The sequence below is a fragment of the Callionymus lyra genome, chromosome 16 (genome assembly GCF_982586985.1).
Source record: "Callionymus lyra chromosome 16, fCalLyr1.hap1.1, whole genome shotgun sequence".
NCBI classification, from domain to species: domain Eukaryota; kingdom Metazoa; phylum Chordata; class Actinopteri; order Syngnathiformes; family Callionymidae; genus Callionymus; species Callionymus lyra.
The window spans coordinates 15894895-15913815 of NC_141833.1; the positions used below are offsets into that span (position 1 = coordinate 15894895).

Consider the following 18921-nt stretch of genomic DNA (forward strand, 5'->3'; position numbering starts at 1 on the left):
AGAACATTCTTGCTGTGTGAAGTCTGGAGAGAGAGACGCTCGTCTTGTCTCGCTGGCCGAGGTTCAGGTCAGAAGAACAAACACAAGTGTCGTTGATGACACTGTAGATAAAAAACAACAAGCGGATGAGCCTCAAGTGTTTACAGTAGGAACCCCGATGGTCCGACCCGAGGCGCCTCCGCCTCACCCTCGCTAAGTAGGACCAGAACTTTCTTGTTTACTCTTCATCTGCTCCAGCAAACCTGTTGACGAGAGCTCGGGACCTGGCTGGCACTCGTACCGACTCTTGTTTGTATCAAGCCCAGGCGCCGAGGAAACTCTGACAGCGGATGTAAACTGTCCACTGACCCAGTGACGATGGAGTTTCCTCTTCCTTCTGACCTCGTTGACCTCGGCCATGTGACTGTTGGAGCTCTTTGTGAGGTCCACTTTTTGATTAGCTTTGATGCTAAAGGGTAACATTGAGAATAAAAAAGTTAAAAACATCATTAACTGTCTCAAAGCGAGGCATTTTGTACCGGGTCGCAAAATAACTTCTGTTTTATTGATCATTACTTTCAGAAAGATGTTTAGATAGACTTTATTAGACTTTATTAATCCCTCTGGAGATCTCCTTCGGGAAATTGGGTTTAGTTTTAGTCCCTTTTACCTTAAAAAAGAAACCTCTAAACAAGTAAAAATTAGTGAAACACAAACTCTATATGATTGATTTTACTGTATTTTACTAGTAATTTAAATATATATATATTTTTTAATTTTCAATTCACAAATGAAGATGTTGTGTTTCTTTTTCAATTGGGAATGTTATATTTGCTTATATTTGAGGAGAATATTACATCTGATCATGGTCTCAATAATACGAATATATCTTTGAAATTGAACTTAAGAGGAAAATTAATATCTGTCCTAATAAAAATTTATAAATCCTTTTAGTATTTTGTTATTTTAGGGCAACTAAAAAGCAAGCGTTAAATATACGTTCACTTGAAATGCGGTGTTAATTTAAATTAATCGAGTTATGTAAATATTAGTAGGATAAATTATATAATTAATTTAAAATTGGATTTCCTAAATTTTACTCGAACTTTATTTGTAAGAATAAGAATCAGAAACTTTTATTTCCAGTGTCGTATAAACATTTATTTTTGTTGTGGCAGTACCGAATACAAGAATGAAAGAAGATCAAAACTAAAATAAGCAATAGAAAAAAAAAACATGTTTTTTAAGAATACATATTTAATTGTTGTATTCTGAAAGTATGGTTACTTCAGTGTCATTTTTATTTTACGATCTTCCTCTCTCTTTGCGCTTGATGGATCTACTGACTCCTTCAAAAAACATCTTAAGACGTTTTTATTTGTTCAGGCTTTTCCTTGATTTCCTGGAACTCCTGTTGTGTTATCAGTTTTATCTTGATCTTTAAAGTATATACTTTATTGAGTATTGTTTTGATTGTTTAAGCGCTTTGTGACCCTAGTCTGGGAAAGGGCTATATAAATAAAATGTACTTACTTACTTACTTACAATAAAAATGATGTTTGTCTGAGCATTTTTTTATACATTATTTATATTGCAAAGTGGCCCATAATTACTTTAAGTAGTTCTAGTATTTCTGCAGGAATTGATTTAATAACCATTTTGTATTTCTTAATACTTTATTGGAAAATGTTTATTCATGAGAAATTCTGAGTAGCTCATTTTATATATATATATATTTTCTTTTTATTTCTTTTCAACTGTGTGGATCATGTTCACCCCCCAGATGTCGCTGCTGCGTCACGTCACCAGGTTGACCCTCCTCGAGTCCCGCGCCGAGTTCTCGCGATGACAGCTGCTGAAGGAGAGACGAGTGTCGGAGTTGGTCTGGACGGGAATGTCAGCTCGGTCCTCCTGAGAGAAAAAACTCCGTCGTCGTGTCGCCCTTCATAAGAGCGGATGTCCTCACAGGTGAGTCTCTGGAGTTGAAGGGGAGCAAAGTTTTGCGGGGTGTCGGGGTTTTGGTCCGAGGCAGGTTCTCACGTACGTGTCACTCTTCGAGAAGAACGTCACACCAGAGTCTGCATCGAAAACAAACCTTTTTTTTTTTTTTCCTCTTGCACGCTTCACTGAGAGTTTCTTCCAAACAAAGACGGACGAAAGTGTTGACATAGTCGCGTCTGTCATCTTTAATTCGGATTCTTAACAACTTTGGCGAAACCCGATTCAATCTAGACAAGAAGAATCCGATTATCTTGACTTGATCTTCCTGTCAACGGCTCAACTTCAATGGAAGTTTCTGAATAAAATTATTTTATTTCACACCCAGAACAAACTCAAGTTTGTGACGTCACAAACTGAGTATATTTGTTAAAAAGTACAAAATTTACATTTTTTTTAAGAACGGTTTAAGGGGAATCTCATTTGACGTCATCGGATTAAAACCCTGTTAATAAAGTTTTTTTATTCAAGTAAATGTTTTTTTGGTGAAACTGGTTATGACGTGATAAAAGGGGCGTGGCCAGACGATAAAACATTTATTTATGTTTGTTTTTTTTCAGAGGACAAACCCGCTGACGTCACGTAGAATAAATGTCAGGAATGTTCGTCTGTTATTAGCTTGGATGGAAGATTTGTTGCGTAAAGTTGTCGCTCAACTTGCTTATATTTGGTAATGATATCGTGGTTAACTTGACTGACAACCACGTGACACGTGATGGACAGAAAGTGTTATTACTATTAAGTGTTATTTAAACATTTAAATATGTTTTAAACGCAATGCTATACTTGCTAGCTTAGCTAGTGGCTACTAATGCTAGCTGCAGTGAGGTAACAAGAATGTCACTGGAGTGTCCCTGGAATGTGATTTAAAGCCTGAGGTAGAAAGTGGTTTTGCGGGTCAAATTATTTGACGTAATTGTTGAAAACTAAGCTGATCCTGGATGACATTATTTTTGTAATCGTGAGACTAGATAAGTGTAAAAAGATCTTTTTTTGGATTCTCCCGCAGACGTAGATGAGCAGCAGCAGTGCCGGCTCCGGGATGGAAGGATCCAAAGCGCCGAACGTCCGCTCGAATGGACCCGTTCCAGCCGCCGCGGGGCCCACCCTGGGCCCCCCCCCGGACGACCAGGACGAGCCGCAGTCCGAGCTGACCGAGATCGCCAAGATGTGGACGTCGTTCGGCCGGACCTTCGCCATCATCCTTCCCATCTACATCCTTGGCTACCTGGAGTTCAGCTTCAGCTGGGTTCTGATCGGACTGGCCCTGCTGTTCTACTGGAGGAAGAACTACGGCGACCAGGACTACCGGGTTAACCGGGCCCTGAAGTACCTGGAGGAGGAAGAGTCGGTGGTGACGATGAAGAAGAATCTCCCGACCACGGAGCTGCCGTCATGGGTGAGTCCGAAGTAAAGTTCTGTCGTGGTTCAACATTTATTTTATATTGTATCAAGGAACAACAAATCCTAGTGTTTGTTCACAGGGGATTTATTTGAATGGAACACGCCCACAGAACTCAGTAGAAAGCAATAATTACCGCACCAACCTTACTTGCGGTGCCTACATAAAAGTGAACTCCCATGATGCCTTTTCAACATAATACTCTATTTAGTGACAGCAATGAATGGTTGGCTGGGCGGCAAAGCATTGTGGGAGCTGGTTCCAGTTGACGTTACCTGCAGAAAACTGACCAGAAACTGTTTCCTTCAACTGAGAAAAATCTCTAAACTTAGGAAAATGATGTCACAACATGTTCTGGAGCTTGTAATCCATGCGTTTGTGTCTTCTCGTCTGGACTATTGTAACAGTTTATTTTCATGTCTTAACAAGAAGGATCTGTCTCGCCTGCAGTTGATTCAGAACTCTGCAGCGAGAATTCTGACCCGCTCTAGTAGAAGAACTCACGTTTCTCCGATCCTTAAAACTCTTCACTGGCTTCCAGTTTCTTTCTGGATCAACTTTAAAATTCTGGTTCTTACTTTCAGATCTATTCATGGTCAGGCTCCTTCTTACATCACTGATCTGATCCAGCCTTACACCCCAGCTCGGGCTCTGAGGTCTGTGGATCAGAATCTACTGATGGTTCCTGAACACGGTTCAGGACCAGAGGAGAGAAATAATTCCAAGCTGTTGATCCTAAGCTTTGGAACGATCTTCCTCTGTGTTTGTGTTTGATGATCTACTGACTCCTTCAAGAAACATCTTAAGACTTTCTTATTTGTTCAGGCTTTTCCTTGATTTTCTGGAACTCCTGTGTTGTTCTCAGTGTTATCTTGACCTTTAAAGGATATACTTGTTTTGATTGTTTAAGCGCTTTGTGACCCTGGTCTGGAAAAGTGCTATATAAATACAAATGACTTACTTACTTACTTTGTTACTTTGTTACTTTGGTTGTTGACAGGGATTGTACCTCCTATGCAATGTTGAGTTTGCAAGTTTAAATAAATGATAAATAACTAGATAAATGATAAATAAATAATACATTTAAACAAGAGACAAATAATTTGCCGATTTAATTTAATTTCGGGGGGTTTATAGAACGTTACCCCTGTAGTAAAGGAGGGCCTGTTGAGGAGGAAGATGGCAGAATAAAGGTCTATAAATCAATCATTCAATCTGTGTTTGTGTCTCAGCTGAACTGAGATCAGTTGGAGTCAGTGTTCCACATTCCTGTCGTTTGAGTCACTGTTTGAGTCAGAGTCGGGGAGGAGCCCCTGGTTCTCTCTCTCTGGCTTGGGTGTGGTCTTCAGTGAGCTGGTGTGCCAGGTGGGCGGGTCTCTGCTGCCTGCATGGAAACAAGTGAAGAGTCTCTGCTGCGTCACGTCTGCTGGACTCGTGTGTTCATGTTTCCCCCCCTCCTGGTCCTGCTGGTCCCTCCCATCTCTTCAGGGGTGGGTCAGATTCTAGATCCATGTCGACTGTGACTCCCTGACTTTGACTCGGCCACCATGTGACTCTCTGACTCGGGCGTGGCAGGAAAAGCAGGTCAGGATTTCCCCACAGCTGTTTGAGTGACACACAGTTTCCCAGTCAGGCGTAACCAGTCGAGCTGATCCAGATCCATCATGCCTGAGGTCTGTTTGTGTCAACAGATTATGTTCAGGTCGTGTTTGTATGGAAAAACTTTTTTTTTTTTTTTTTAAGCATCCGTAGCCTTTTGAAATTTAAAATGTTGGTATAATTTTGCCACCAGACAATACTGAATTAAGTAACAATTAAAAATTAACTAATTTAGATTTACATTTTTTTATTGACATTTATTAAGTTTTTAATTTAATTTTTTTAAATGTATTATTATTCAAAAACAAATTATAAATCTAAATACATTATTTATTTATTGTTTCAATTTCACATTATATCTGAACATTTATTATAAAATTGAAAATATTCAAATATTATATATATCAATATTATAATATTCAATTGTTCAAATAAATGTGTCTTTCAATTTAAATATACATACAAGCATTGGAGCAATTTAATTAAATAAATAAAAAATATATATATATACATTTTGAAACGTTTAATTTACTTACTGAAATACACTTTTTTTTCTAGCATTTTTAGCCTTTTAATTATATATATATGCTTTTAGTATAATAATGCCACCTACAATACTGAATTTAGAAGGCTTGCAATTTAAAAATAATAAATAATAATAATTAAAGTTTTCAATATCTATGTGGAAAATAATGAATAAAATATAAAAACTATAAAAAAAATGTTTTAATAAATACAAATTCCTATCAATATAGAAATGATTGAAATCAATTGTTAAAAATGTTAAATTCAACATTCAGTATTCTGATAACACTGATATTCTTCCATATGTTTGGCTCACACTCGGATCTGACGGAGAACCGAGTCCATCATCCTCACTCCTGCTGAGTCACTGAGTCCTCCTTCCTTTTCCCTCTTATCTTCGCTGTAAGTGGTTTTAGTGAGTCAGGGAGACGACGAAGCTGCAGAGAGGAGACGCTCTGTCTGTCAAACCGTGGCCTGCTCTCACCTCGCTCACGACAACGTTTGTGTTGTAACAAATATTATTTCAAATAACTCGGTGTTGACCTCTGACCTCTGACCCAGGTTCACTATCCAGACGTGGAGAGAGTGGAGTGGCTGAACAAGGTACACACTGACGCATAAACACACACATACACTCTTTGTTAATGTGTGTTGATTTTGGTTGTGTAAGATCTTGATCTTTGTTTGTGTGTCATTCATTTGAAGTGTTTGCGTTTTTATAAGTGTGTTTGTTAGCGTGCTGGCTTTTGTATGTGTGTGTATGTTTGCCTGCGTACCTTGAATTTGTTTGTGTTGGACCAGAGTTAACCCGAGTCTCTCTCCGTCCCTCAGACGGTCCGACAGATGTGGCCCTTCATCTGCCAGTTTGTGGACAAACTCTTCAGAGACACCATCGAGCCGGCGGTGCAGGGGGCCAATCCCTACCTGAGCTCCTTTTGCTTCACCAAGATTGACATGGGGGACAAGGTGAGACACCCCCCAGAGTGAGACACCATTTTGTAAACAAAACATTTTTTTTGTGAACGGAAAAAAGAATGAAATAAGTCGACGCACAAAATAAACAATAGAAAAACGGAGCCAAGCACCAAAGCAGCCATTCTGTGGCACCTATGTTCATAAATTCATGTATTCATGACTTAATGTCGTCATATATTCATGACTTCATATCTCCATGTATTCATGGATTAGTTTTCTTCACATAATCATGACTTCATTTGAGCATGAGTTATATTGTAATGTGTTTATGTCAACATGTGTTCATATCACCATTTATTTATATCGGCATGTTTTCATATTGTTATTAGTTCTTATTGTCATGTGTTTATATCGCAATTTATTTATATCGTCAATTATTTATATAGTCATGTCTTCATATTGTCATGTGTTTATATCGTCATGTCTTCATATTGTCATGTGTTTATATATTCATGTCTTCATATTGTCATGGGTGTATATCGTCATGTTTACGTAGCGTCATGTGTTTGTGTTGTTATTGCTTCATATTGTCATGTGTTCCTATCTTCATGTGTTCCTATCTTCATGTGTTCCTATAGTTATGGGTTCATATCTTCATGTGTTCATATCCTCATTTGTTCATTTCGTAATTTGTTCATATCGTCATTTGTTTATATCGTCATGTGTTTATATTGTCATGTGTTTATATCGTCATGTGTTTATATTGTCATGTGTTTATATCGTCATGTGTTCATTTTGTAATCTGTTCATTTCGTAATTAGCTCATATTGTCATTTGTTTATATCGTCATCTGTTCATATCGTCATGTGTTTATATCGTAATTAATTAATACCGTAATTAGTTCATATTGTCATGTGTTTATATCTTCATGTCTTCATATCGTCGTGTGTTTATATCTTCGTCAACATATTGTCATGGGTTTGTATTGTCATGTGTTCGAATTGTTAGTGTTTCATATCGTCGTTTGTTCATATAGTCATGTGTTCATATCATCATGTCTTCATATTGTCATGTGTTTATATCGTCATGTCTTCATATTGTCATGCGTTTATATCGTCATGTCTTCATATTGTCATGTGTTTATATCTTCATGTCATCATATTGTCATGTGTTTATATCATCATGTCTTCATATTGTCATGAGTTTATATCTTCATGTCTTCATATTGTCATGAGTTTATATCTTCATGTCTTCATATTGTCATGTGTTTATATCTTCATGTCTTCATATTGTCATGAGTTTATATCTTCATGTCTTCATATTGTCATGTGTTTATATCTTCATGTCTTCATATTGTCATGTGTTTATATCGTCATGTCTTCATATTGTCATGTGTTTATATCTTCATGTCTTCATATTGTCATGGGTTTATATGTATACGTAGCGTCATGTGTTTGTATTGTCATGTGTTCCTATTGTCATGTGTTCCTATCTTCATGTGTTCCTATCTTCATGTATTCATATCGTCATTTAATAATATTGTGATTAGTTCTCATCGTCATATGTTCATATTGTCATGTGTTCCTATCAACATGTATTAATTTCTTCATGTGTTCCTATCGTCATGCGTTCCTATCGTCATGTGTTTATATGGTCATGTGTTTATATGGTCATGTGTTCATATCTTCATGTGTTTATATCGTCATTTATTAATATAGTAATTAGTTCTTATTAGTTCTATTATGTCTTCATATTGTCATGTGTTCATATTGTCATGTTTTCATATCGTCATTTGTTCATATCTTTATGGGTTCATATTGTCATGTGTTTATATCGTCATGTCTTCATATTGTCATGTGTTTATATCATCATGTCTTCATATTGTCATGTGTTTATATCATCATGTCTTCATATTGTCATGTGTTTATATCGTCATGTCTTCATATTGTCATGTGTTTATATCATCATGTCTTCATATCATCATGTCTTCATATCGTCATGTCTTCATATCGTCATGTCTTCATATCGTCATGTGTTTATACCGTCATGTCTTCATATCGTCATGTCTTCATATCGTCATGTCTTCATATCGTCATGTGTTTATATCATCATGTCTTCATATCGTCATGTCTTCATATTGTCATGTGTTTATATCATCATGTCTTCATATCATCATGTCTTCATATCGTCATGTCTTCATATCGTCATGTCTTCATATCGTCATGTCTTCATATCGTCATGTGTTTATACCGTCATGTCTTCATATCGTCATGTCTTCATATCGTCATGTCTTCATATCGTCATGTGTTTATACCGTCATGTCTTCATATCGTCATGTCTTCATATCGTCATGTCTTCATATCGTCATGTGTTCATATCGTCATGTGTTTATATCGTCATGTCTTCATATCGTCATGTGTTCATATCGTCATGTGTTCATATCGTCATGTCTTCATATCGTCATGTGTTCATATCATAATGTCTTCATATTGTTATGTGTTTATATCATCATGTCTTCATATCATCATGTCTTCATATCGTCATGTCTTCATATCGTCATGTCTTCATATCGTCATGTCTTCATATCGTCATGTGTTTATACCGTCATGTCTTCATATCGTCATGTCTTCATATCGTCATGTCTTCATATCGTCATGTGTTTATACCGTCATGTCTTCATATCGTCATGTCTTCATATCGTCATGTCTTCATATCGTCATGTGTTCATATCGTCATGTGTTTATATCGTCATGTCTTCATATCGTCATGTGTTCATATCGTCATGTGTTCATATCGTCATGTGTTCATATCGGCACGTATACGTATTGTCATGTGTTCGTATTATTACTTCATATCGTTATATGTTCGTATGTTCATTTCTTCATATATTAGTTCTTATTGTCATGTGTTCATAACCCCATGTGTTCATATCCTCATGTATTCTTTCAGCCTCTGAGAGTAAACGGAGTGAAGGTGTACACAGAGAATGTGGACAAGAGGCAGGTCATCATGGACCTACAGATCAGGTAGCATCTCAGCTGTTCATCACATCACCTCAGGAGATTTCCAGTTCAAAGATCAAAGGTTAACATAGGTCAAAACTCTTTTTCAGTTTCGTCGGAAACACGGAGATCGACGTGGACATCAAGAAGTTCTACTGCAGAGCCGGAATCAAGAGTATCCAGGTATTGACGTCAACATTCATGTGTTCATGCTTCGTGAGGGTGACGGTTCCTCTCTGCGCAGCTTCATGGCGTCATGCGAGTGGTGATGGAGCCGCTGCTGGGCGACATGCCTCTGGTGGGCGCCGTGTCCGTCTTCTTCCTCAAGAAGCCGGTGAGTCGCAACAAGTTTTTCTCCGTCGAGGGTTGACAGAACACTAGGTAACTCGGTTAGTTACTCATTCAGACTTGATGTCTCCGTCCCAGCTTAACATGTATGTACATGTTTGTACATGTGTATGTTCAAATAGACTCTCATGAGTCAATTCTTTGCTTGAGTCAAACACGCGTGTGTTAAGTCAGAAAGATGTTTTGTTCTCTGTGCCACCTGTCGAGAACAGGAAGTTCTGCCCGCATATACTGCCCGCAGAGCTGACTCACTGCAGCTTCCTGTCACATCTTGACTACTCTTTTCCGCACGTCATCCCAAGACCACCGGGGGGAGACACTCATCTACGACTTTCAATTCCCGTTCTGATCCCTGCATTGTCTTTCAGCTGCTGGACATCAACTGGACCGGACTCACCAACATGCTGGACATTCCTGGGGTCAAGTAAGTTCTGGTTCTGAGGTCTGAGCTGGCCATTCACATCAATCACTGTTGTGTCAAGACCTGGGACACTTGAGCTTGATGGTGTCATAAGGAGGTTCCAGGTTAGGGTCTAACTCCGGGTCAGGCTCCTGGTCCAGCTCTGGGTGCAGGTCCAGGGTGTTTTTTGGGTCAGCTTCGAGAGAGAAAACTAGGAGAAGCTATATATACAGACCCAGATCAGACTCATTCAGCTCGGATCCCAGAGGACCAGAACCAGAACCAACCCACTTACAGGAAACATCAGGACCGTTATCGCTTCCTGCTAAGTGAAGCTGGAGCTTTTGAAACATGACTCTGTCCGTGTGTGTGTGTGTTTTGTGTGCTTATCCATTTGTTTGTGTGTGGGCTTATCCTTGCAAGTGCTTATCTGTGCGTTTTCTTGTCCAGTTGTGTATCTTTATGTGTGTGTCCGTGTGGTTCTGTCTGTGTGTATGTGTCCATGTGTGTGTTTGTATCTATGATTACATGTGTTTTTGCTAGTGTGTATGTGTGTGCCTTTTTGTGTTTGTGTCCACGTGTTTGTGTCTGCCTGTTCACCGTGTGTGTGTGTGTCTGTGTGTATGCTTCTCTCTGTACCGATTCAGGAACTTAATCATACTATTGTGGCGGATTAGTGTGAACGTGCTGCACATTGTTGCGTGATTGTAGTGAGACACACCAGTCCTGGAACAGTTCCAGGACTGCTTCCTCTGACCCCACCCACTGAAATGTAGCCGCCCTTGTTCGACCAGTTCCCCCACCCTGTAAATGTGTGTAAGTGTTTTGGTTTCTTTTTGTCACTCGGACACACAACCGTGAGCAGAAGAGAATGTTCAAAAGTGCACTCTGCTGCCCCCTGCTGGAAAAATGTGTCATGTTTGCGTGCTTGTTATAGTTCACATGTTCTGTCTCCACTTGTGTTAATTTAATATGGTCCGTTTGTTTCTCGTGTTTGTTTTTACGTGTGTTTTTCTTCTGTGTGTTTGTTAACGTGTCAACATCACGTGTGATTCTGGTCCTCAGTGGTCTGTGTGATGGCATCATCCAGGACATCATCTGCTCTTACCTGGTGCTGCCCAACAAGATCACCATCCCTCTGGTGGGCGAAGCTCAGATGGCTCAGATGCGCTTCCCTGTTCCCAAGGTAACGACACCTGGCAGTGCTCGGGGGCACGTCGGCAGCCTTCGGTCTTCAGTCGCAGGGACCGTTTGACCTTGATGTGTGGCTCTCCAGGGCGTCCTGCGGATCCACTTCCTGGAGGCTCAGGACCTGCTGGGCAAGGACAAGTTTCTGGGCGGACTCATCAAAGGGAAGTCCGACCCGTACGGAGTGATCCGGGCCGGGAACGAGCTTTTCCAGAGCAAAGTGATCCACGAGACGGTCCATCCCAAGTGGAATGAGGTGTACGAGGTGAGGCCAAGTTACCTGACACTATGGCTGTTTATTGGCAACACTATGGCATACGTATGATAATCGTGATACTGTAGCATAAGCATATATGTAGTATTGTCGAGTACTTGACTCTGGTGTTGTAGTATTTACAGACCACATGACTCTTGACGAAGTCGTAACTTCTTTCATTTGTTTTGAAACCAAAATATGTCCAAACATCAGCTTTAAAAGCTGCTGGAGTCGACTGTATCCTCTCGTCCTCAGTCATCGCTGTGATCTCATTCTTTCTTTAGCTGTGGAGGATGTAATGACTGCTACCATCTAGCGGCAGGAGGTTTAACTGCGACACAAAAATGAACAAAATATTTTATTTTAGTTTAGTTAATTTTATTTAAAGTTTATTGTTGACAAAAAGAAAACGTATTTTAATTTATACACTATTGAAATTGTAACCATAAAAGAAGTATTATAAAAATAAAATAAACATAAAATATTGCTGTGGAATATAGATACAACATTGTAAAAAAAAACATTTTGTGCTATTTAAGTTTATCTATGTTTTCCTAAACCCCAAAGTGACCCCTTAATGTCATCGCTGTTTACTTCTGCAAATACACAACATTACCTGTGGAATTTGAAGTTGTGGTTGTAAACTCGACCTTTGTGCTCAGACTCAGGTGTTCGATCACATCGGGCAGAATCTGGAGATCGAGCTGTTCGACGAGGACACAGACAAGGACGACTTCCTGGGCAGGTGAGCGAGCGCACCTGGGTCTTCGGGTCGCCTTCGCACCAACTAGAGGCGGCTCTTACGAATAACCGCTTCCTTACCTCCACAGCCTGATCATCGACATGGACGAGCTGGAGAAGCAGCAGAAGGTGGATCAGGTAACCGTGGCAACGTTAGCGTGACAGTCAAGAAAAAGCAGGTTGAAGTCTCTGGACTCTTTTTCAGTGGTTCACTCTGGACGGGGTTGCAACTGGTAAGCTACACCTGAAGCTGGAGTGGCTGTCGCTGCTGTCCACACCGCATAAGCTGGACGAGGTATGTCGCTGCACGCTTCCGACCCCTGACCCCTGACCCTCTGAACCTCTTATCTCTGTCCAGGCACTAACCAGTATCCGAGCAGCCCCCGGCAAATCCAGCGACGGACCCTCATCAGCACTTCTCATCGTCTTCCTGGACTCTGCCCACAGCCTGCCGGTGAGTGTGATGATGATGATGATGATGATGATGATGATGATGATGAAGGTCATGATGCTGGGAAGCTCGCAGTAGTGCGTGGCCTGTGTGTGAACAAGCATCAGATGAGTGATCCAGACAGTTTGTGTGAGCTTGCCACTTTCTTTTCTAGCTTTTCACCTTCCTCATTTCAGCCTCCTCTTCCTCTCTCCTTCCTCCTTCTTCTCCTTCTTCCTCCTGAAGAGCGTGTTTGAGGGTAACCTGGGCGCCGGCTTCCTGGAGGAGCGGCGCTCGTCGGGCCTGGTGTTCAGCGAGAACACGGCGTCCGTGTACCGGACCTTGTTTGTGAGTTTTGGAGGACATGATTGGGGTTTCAAACCTCTGTTGTTGTAGCATGAATCTCCAGCGCATGGACCCCCCTCCTCCCCCCCATCCTACCATTAGTCCCATAAACCCTAAGACCCTTGTCTGCCCGTGTCCACCACGTCACCGTCACAGTTCTTAAAATGTTTCGCGTCAATCGGAGGAAGAACGACTTTTGCTGGATCCAGTTTTACTCTTTTCCCACTCTGGCTCTGGAATGTCTGATGAAGCAGTGAGAAAATGAGTGAAGGATAAGATCTAACTCCTGAATAACAATGTGATTGTCTTCTTCTTGTAACTATCACTATCACCGCCCTGCAGGCTCCATCTAACGCTGCATTGCAAACATGAGTCGGAAGTTCCTGCGACGGTCCTTCCTTTGCTCGATGTTTGTTAAAATAACTAACTACTCGACTAACTAATGAACTCACGGTGATGCTAGTGACCGTCAGAGGAGCTGCCGCTCATGTTTGTTCCCACGAGAAATCAGTATTAACCATGTAATCATCCATGTCATCTCTCTCCTCGGTGTGGTGTCTCCCTCTCTCACCCCTGCATGCCTCGCCCTCACCCCATAACCCTTCCCTGTGTGTTTGTGTGTGTGTGTGTGTGTGTGTGTGTGTTTGTGTGTGCGTGTGTATTTGATCTCCACCTGATTGGGATCAAAGCGAAACCCATTAGAGTTGAACCACGCGAGGCTGAAGAAAAACTCGATCTCTAAAGCCATCAAGGTAACGATTGTGCTCAGCTGTCCGTCGCCTCGCACGACACACACTTTCACTACACAACGTGGACTCACTGCACCTGCTCAGGTCCTGGTTTCAGACCGACAACAGTGATTCAAGAGTGAAGAAACTCATTACATTAGATTTATTTAGTTTATTTTAAAATGTATATTACATTTTGATCTATATTGGTTATTGATTCATGTCACTACAATCTTTCTGCTTCTTTGATCTTTAGTTATATATCCATGTCGCTTAGATTTGTATTGATTGTAACGTTAATCTTTAGTTATTGATCCATTTAACTTTATTATTTATTAGTTATTGATCCATATAATTGTGATTTTTCTTTTTATGTGAGATATTGATGAGTTGTACTGTATCGTTGATATAGTAGTATTAGGTCCATATCACTGAATTGCAGTTATTAATCCAACTTTATTTGTTATTGAAGCATGTCACTTTGAAATGTAATAATTGATCAATTCAACTTTGATCTTTATTTGATATCTGCAATATCAAATAAAGATGTGTTTAACTAAGTTTTAATTATTGATCTCTGTTGGTATGATCTTTGTTGGTTGTTACATTTTGTCACTTCGATCTTTAGTTATTGATACAAGTTCCTGTAAACTTTACTGTTCATTTAACAATTTTACCTTACTTCATTATACATCTTTTTTCTTTGGATCTTTATCGATCAAGTGATCTGGTCCTTTAAAGAGACTCTGCCTTAAGTCTGTCTTCTAACAGACCAGACTTTCTTTTCCAGACTAGATCTGTGTTTCAGTTGAAGCTGACTGGACAGACTCTGGACCGGACCATGTTCTTGCTCTCAGTTCTTCTGTGTCATTCTGACAAGTTTAATAGTGACCTGCTTGCAGCCGCTTACGTCTTGTTGTCTACCTGCAGTCTGCAAAGAATGTGACCAGCGTTCCGAATCCATCGGTCCAGTTCACTGTCGGCCACAAGTCCTTTGAGAGCAAGGTGAGTCCTGGTCTTTGAGGGTGCCAGGTCTAGACCATGTTTATATTATACTTGTGCCATGCAGACGAGGTATAAAACCAACGAGCCAGTCTGGGAAGAAACGTTCAGCTTCCTGATCCACAACCCCAGGGAACAGGAACTGGAGGTGGAGGTAGGTCTAGTCTGGGGCCAGAGTCCTTCTGGTGCTGTGCACTAACTAACCTTTGAACTGTCCAGGTGAAGGACGAGAAGCACGAGTGCTCTCTAGGGACACTGACGCTGCCGCTCAGCACCCTGCTGGAGGCCGAGGGTATGACGATGAACGAACGCTTCCCCATCCGGACTTCTGGACCCAGTTCCACCTTGAAGATGAAGATCGCCTTGCGGGTCAGACCCGGGTTTCTCCCTGCCTTAGCAAACTGGCCTCATGTCACCGTTGTGACCATCTTGGTGTGTTCCAGATCCTGTGCGTGGACACGGACTCGTCCTCCGACGCTGCCTCCAACACGGGTGACCTTCGCAAATCCAGCTCCTCGGACCCCAAGTCCCCCACCACGTCCGACCAGTCCGGGCTTCCGACCAAATCCACCAATGAGGTCCCCGTGTCCTCGTCCGCGTCTGCCCAGGAAATGCTGAACCGCAAGAAGCAGATGGAGGCCCAGGCGCAGTCTGAGGGGCGGAGTCAGGACCTGGCAGGGATGGGGCGCAGCACCTCCAACCTGGGCCTGTCCGGTTCACAGCTGCACCTGGCCGACGGTAAAGAGGCGACCCCGAGCATCGCCTCCGACATCTCCAACCCGTTCGCGACCCAGGAGCTGCAGCAGCGCGTCCAGCAGCTGCAGAAGTAACACAACCGAGTCCCCGTCGTCATACCGGACCAGGTCCTGACCCGTCTCTCTCTCCTCAGTGGTGCCGGTCACAACTACTTCTCTCTGGGGGAGGTGGAGCTGACGGTGCGACACAGCTCCCACAGGAACAAGCTTATGGTCATGGTCCATGGCTGCAGGTACGAGTCCAGCCGATATGATCACATGACCTCCCACGTGACCCGCCTTTCCCCCCCACAGGAACCTGATCGCCTTCACCGAACACGGCTCCGACCCGTACGTGCGGCTCTACCTGCTGCCCGACAAACGACGCTCCGGACGCAGAAAATCCAGCACAGCCAAGAAAACTTTGAACCCGCATTACGAGCAGAGGTGACCTTGCATGAAAGGGTGTGGGTCAAAGGTCATCGGTCTGATGCTGGTGTTGGTCTCTGCAGCTTCGAGTTCAACGTGACGCAGACGGACCTGCACAGGAGGACTCTGGACGTGGCGGTGAAGAACGGCGGCGGGCTTCTGTCCAGGCACAAAGGCCTTCTGGGAAAGGTTGGTTCCACCTGATCCTATTCATGTTGACTGCAGTGGTCAGTGGTCAACTTAGTCCCTCTCTAGCGTTGACACGTCAACCCCTGACCGAACCTGACGTCGGTCATAATGTTACGGCTCACTTGTGTGACCTCTGCAGAACACAAAATATGTTCTCATGAAGCTTGTTCTGTCAGGTCCTGGTGGATCTGGTCCATGAAGACATCAACAAGGGCTGGAGGCAGTGGTGAGACACACACGTGCACACACACACACACACACACACATGTACACATGAAGACACGTGTGCACACACACTTACACACATTTGAACTTACGCTTCCGAACAAGCATGAGAACTTGCACACAAATGAACACACACGCTCACAAACACGCATACACTCACATTTGCACTCACACATGCACACACAAAAATGAGCACACATGTGAACACACATGCCACTCATGAACTTACACACCCACGTGAACATTCACATACACAAACACACGGACCTATATGTGCCCTCGCACACACAAAAAGTCATGAACACACACACACATTTATGAAACAACAATGTCATGAACACAGAAACACAGTCATGAACACACACATTTATAAAACAACAAAGTCATGAACACACACACATTTATGAAACAACAAAGTCATGAACACAGAAACACACAGTCATGAACACACACACATTTATGAAACAACAAAGTCATGAACACAAAAACACACAGTCATGAACACACACACACATTTATGAAACAACAAAGTCATGAACACAAAAACACAGTCATGAACACACACACACATTTATGTAACAACAAAGTCATGAACACAGAAACACACAGTCATGAACACACACATTTATGAAACAACAAAGTCATGAACACAGAAACACACAGTCATGAACACACACATTTATGAAACAACAAAGTCATGAACACAGAAACACACAGTCATAAACACACATTTATGAAACAACAAAGTAATGAACACAAAAACACACAGTCATGAACACACACATTTATGAAACAACAAAGTCATGAACACAAAAACACACAGTCATAAACACACACATTTATGAAACAACAAAGTCATGAACACAGAAACACACAGTCATAAACGCACACATTTATGAAACCACAAAGTCATGAACACAGAAACACACACACACACACACACACACACACACACACACACACACACACACACACACACACACACACACACACACACACACACACACACACACACACAGGTGCACTGTGGTGTGACTAGTGTGTTCTGGTCCTCAGGTACGAGCTGACTGAGGACGGCGTCACGAAGAACTAGCAGCTCTGATTGGTCGAGTTCGGCCGACGCTCACGCAGCTTTATAGTTTAGCACATGAACCCTGGAGGGAGAACCAAGGAGTGTGTTCTCACATCTGCAGCTGTAGATCTTGGACTGTACATATCAGTGCGGCGACTGTAAAAAGGGAGAAACAACCAAGAGATTTTTTTAATAGCTTTATTTTTAATTTAACCAAAAAAACAACTTTTGTATTTGTTTGTATATCCACGTTAGCTTGTAGCTGCTCCACTTTTAAAACACGTGGCAACTTTTATCCGTTACTTTCCTTCTCTCACCTGCAGTCATCAGAATCTCACACACACACACCACACACACACACACACACACACACAAGGTGTTGTGTAGAAGATCTACAGATGAAGAGGTCACTTGTTAAGATCATGAGAGTCTGATATTGTTTATAAAAAATATTTTATTGATGGTAAAAGAAAGTATAAACCAGAGAATTATAGTTTTAGTCCGCATAAAAATATATTTATTTTAAACAACCAATGAAAATGTTTATTTGTTTAATTTTTCTTTGTCATGTTGAGGACCAAAGAAGTGAGTCATAAACTTTGTTTGCAATTTTTAAGGTCAAGAACGAGCGCTGTTTCTGAACAAACGACAACATGCACAAATGTTGACGCACACACAGGCGCACTAAAATGGTCGTGCTGCTGCTACTACCCACTTCTTCCATGTTAGCTGTTACAAACTAGAGCTTGAGGAGAAGTGAGGGATTCAAACAGCTCTGGATTTTGCTTCACAACGCTGAAGCGAAGAGAGTTTATCATGAATGCACCAGCGCAGACAGTGGGACCAAATCAGAGCTCCTAAATGCCTTTTTATTCTTATGTTGGTGTCGTCCATCTTCGTTTCTGTCGTCTCCTGCTTCTTTTGTACTCGACAACAGCCGCCGAGCTAATAAAAGCTTCAGCTGGAAACTCGTGTGTTTTGTCTCTGTCGCCATCACTGTTCGGTATGAGGGGGAAACATGTTTACTTAGTCATTAGGGATTGTGGTCGTGAAGATGTGAAAGTGACGGTTGTCTCCGCCATACCTGCACTCTCTTCTTCACCTACTCTATTACTCTACCAATTCATTATTCTGGTTCTTTAATTAAATCTTAAAATAAGATATAAAACGCTGATCAAACTATATGTAAACTGAATATTTGTAAACAAATGAATGTGCAAAATTAAACGTTACACTTTTATTTTCATGAAATCAAATCTAAAAAACGAATATTTCTATAACCAGGTTTAAAAGGATGAACTAACTATGTAGAGGAATTTGATTTTTTTGGAAAGGGTTGAAGTTTAAACAAAATAAAATAAAATAATGACGTAAATTAACTTAATGTGAAAAAGTAGAATATGAATAAACACGT

At 41.4% G+C, this 18921-nt stretch overlaps 1 protein-coding gene across 3 annotated transcripts; it reads left to right on the forward strand.

The window, feature by feature from the left end:
• Positions 1-1792: 1792 nt before the first annotated feature.
• Positions 1793-18475, forward strand: esyt2a (extended synaptotagmin-like protein 2a). Of its 3 annotated transcripts, XM_087811977.1 has the most exons (24): positions 1793-1947; positions 2987-3376; positions 6065-6106; positions 6335-6469; positions 9368-9444; positions 9531-9603; positions 9665-9754; positions 10137-10192; positions 11234-11354; positions 11445-11621; positions 12275-12357; positions 12443-12491; positions 12559-12648; positions 12712-12807; positions 13818-13880; positions 14787-14861; positions 14926-15012; positions 15078-15227; positions 15302-15684; positions 15748-15846; positions 15908-16039; positions 16105-16210; positions 16387-16436; positions 17492-18475. In XM_087811977.1, exons 2-24 carry the CDS (start codon positions 2993-2995, stop codon positions 17526-17528), a joined length of 2655 nt encoding a protein of 884 aa, XP_087668103.1. In that variant the 5' UTR covers positions 1793-1947; positions 2987-2992; the 3' UTR covers positions 17529-18475. The 3 variants fall into 3 exon arrangements, with proteins under 3 accessions (XP_087668103.1, XP_087668106.1, XP_087668104.1); XM_087811980.1 differs by lacking the exon at positions 13818-13880; XM_087811978.1 differs by lacking the exon at positions 17492-18475 and having other exon boundaries at positions 16387-16440.
• Positions 18476-18921: the final 446 nt, after the last annotated feature.

What these genes read in the sequence shown, in the direction of transcription:
- esyt2a (XM_087811977.1), top strand. Translation starts at nt 2,993, where the DNA reads ATGAGCAGCAGCAGTGCCGGCTCCGGGATGGAAGGATCCAAAGCGCCG. An exon ending in TCTTCTTCCTCAAGAAGCCG is followed by an intron (nt 9,755 to 10,136) that starts GTGAGTCGCAAC and finishes ATTGTCTTTCAG; the next exon opens with CTGCTGGACATCAACTGGAC. An exon ending in AGATGAAGATCGCCTTGCGG is followed by an intron (nt 15,228 to 15,301) that starts GTCAGACCCGGG and finishes GGTGTGTTCCAG; the next exon opens with ATCCTGTGCGTGGACACGGA.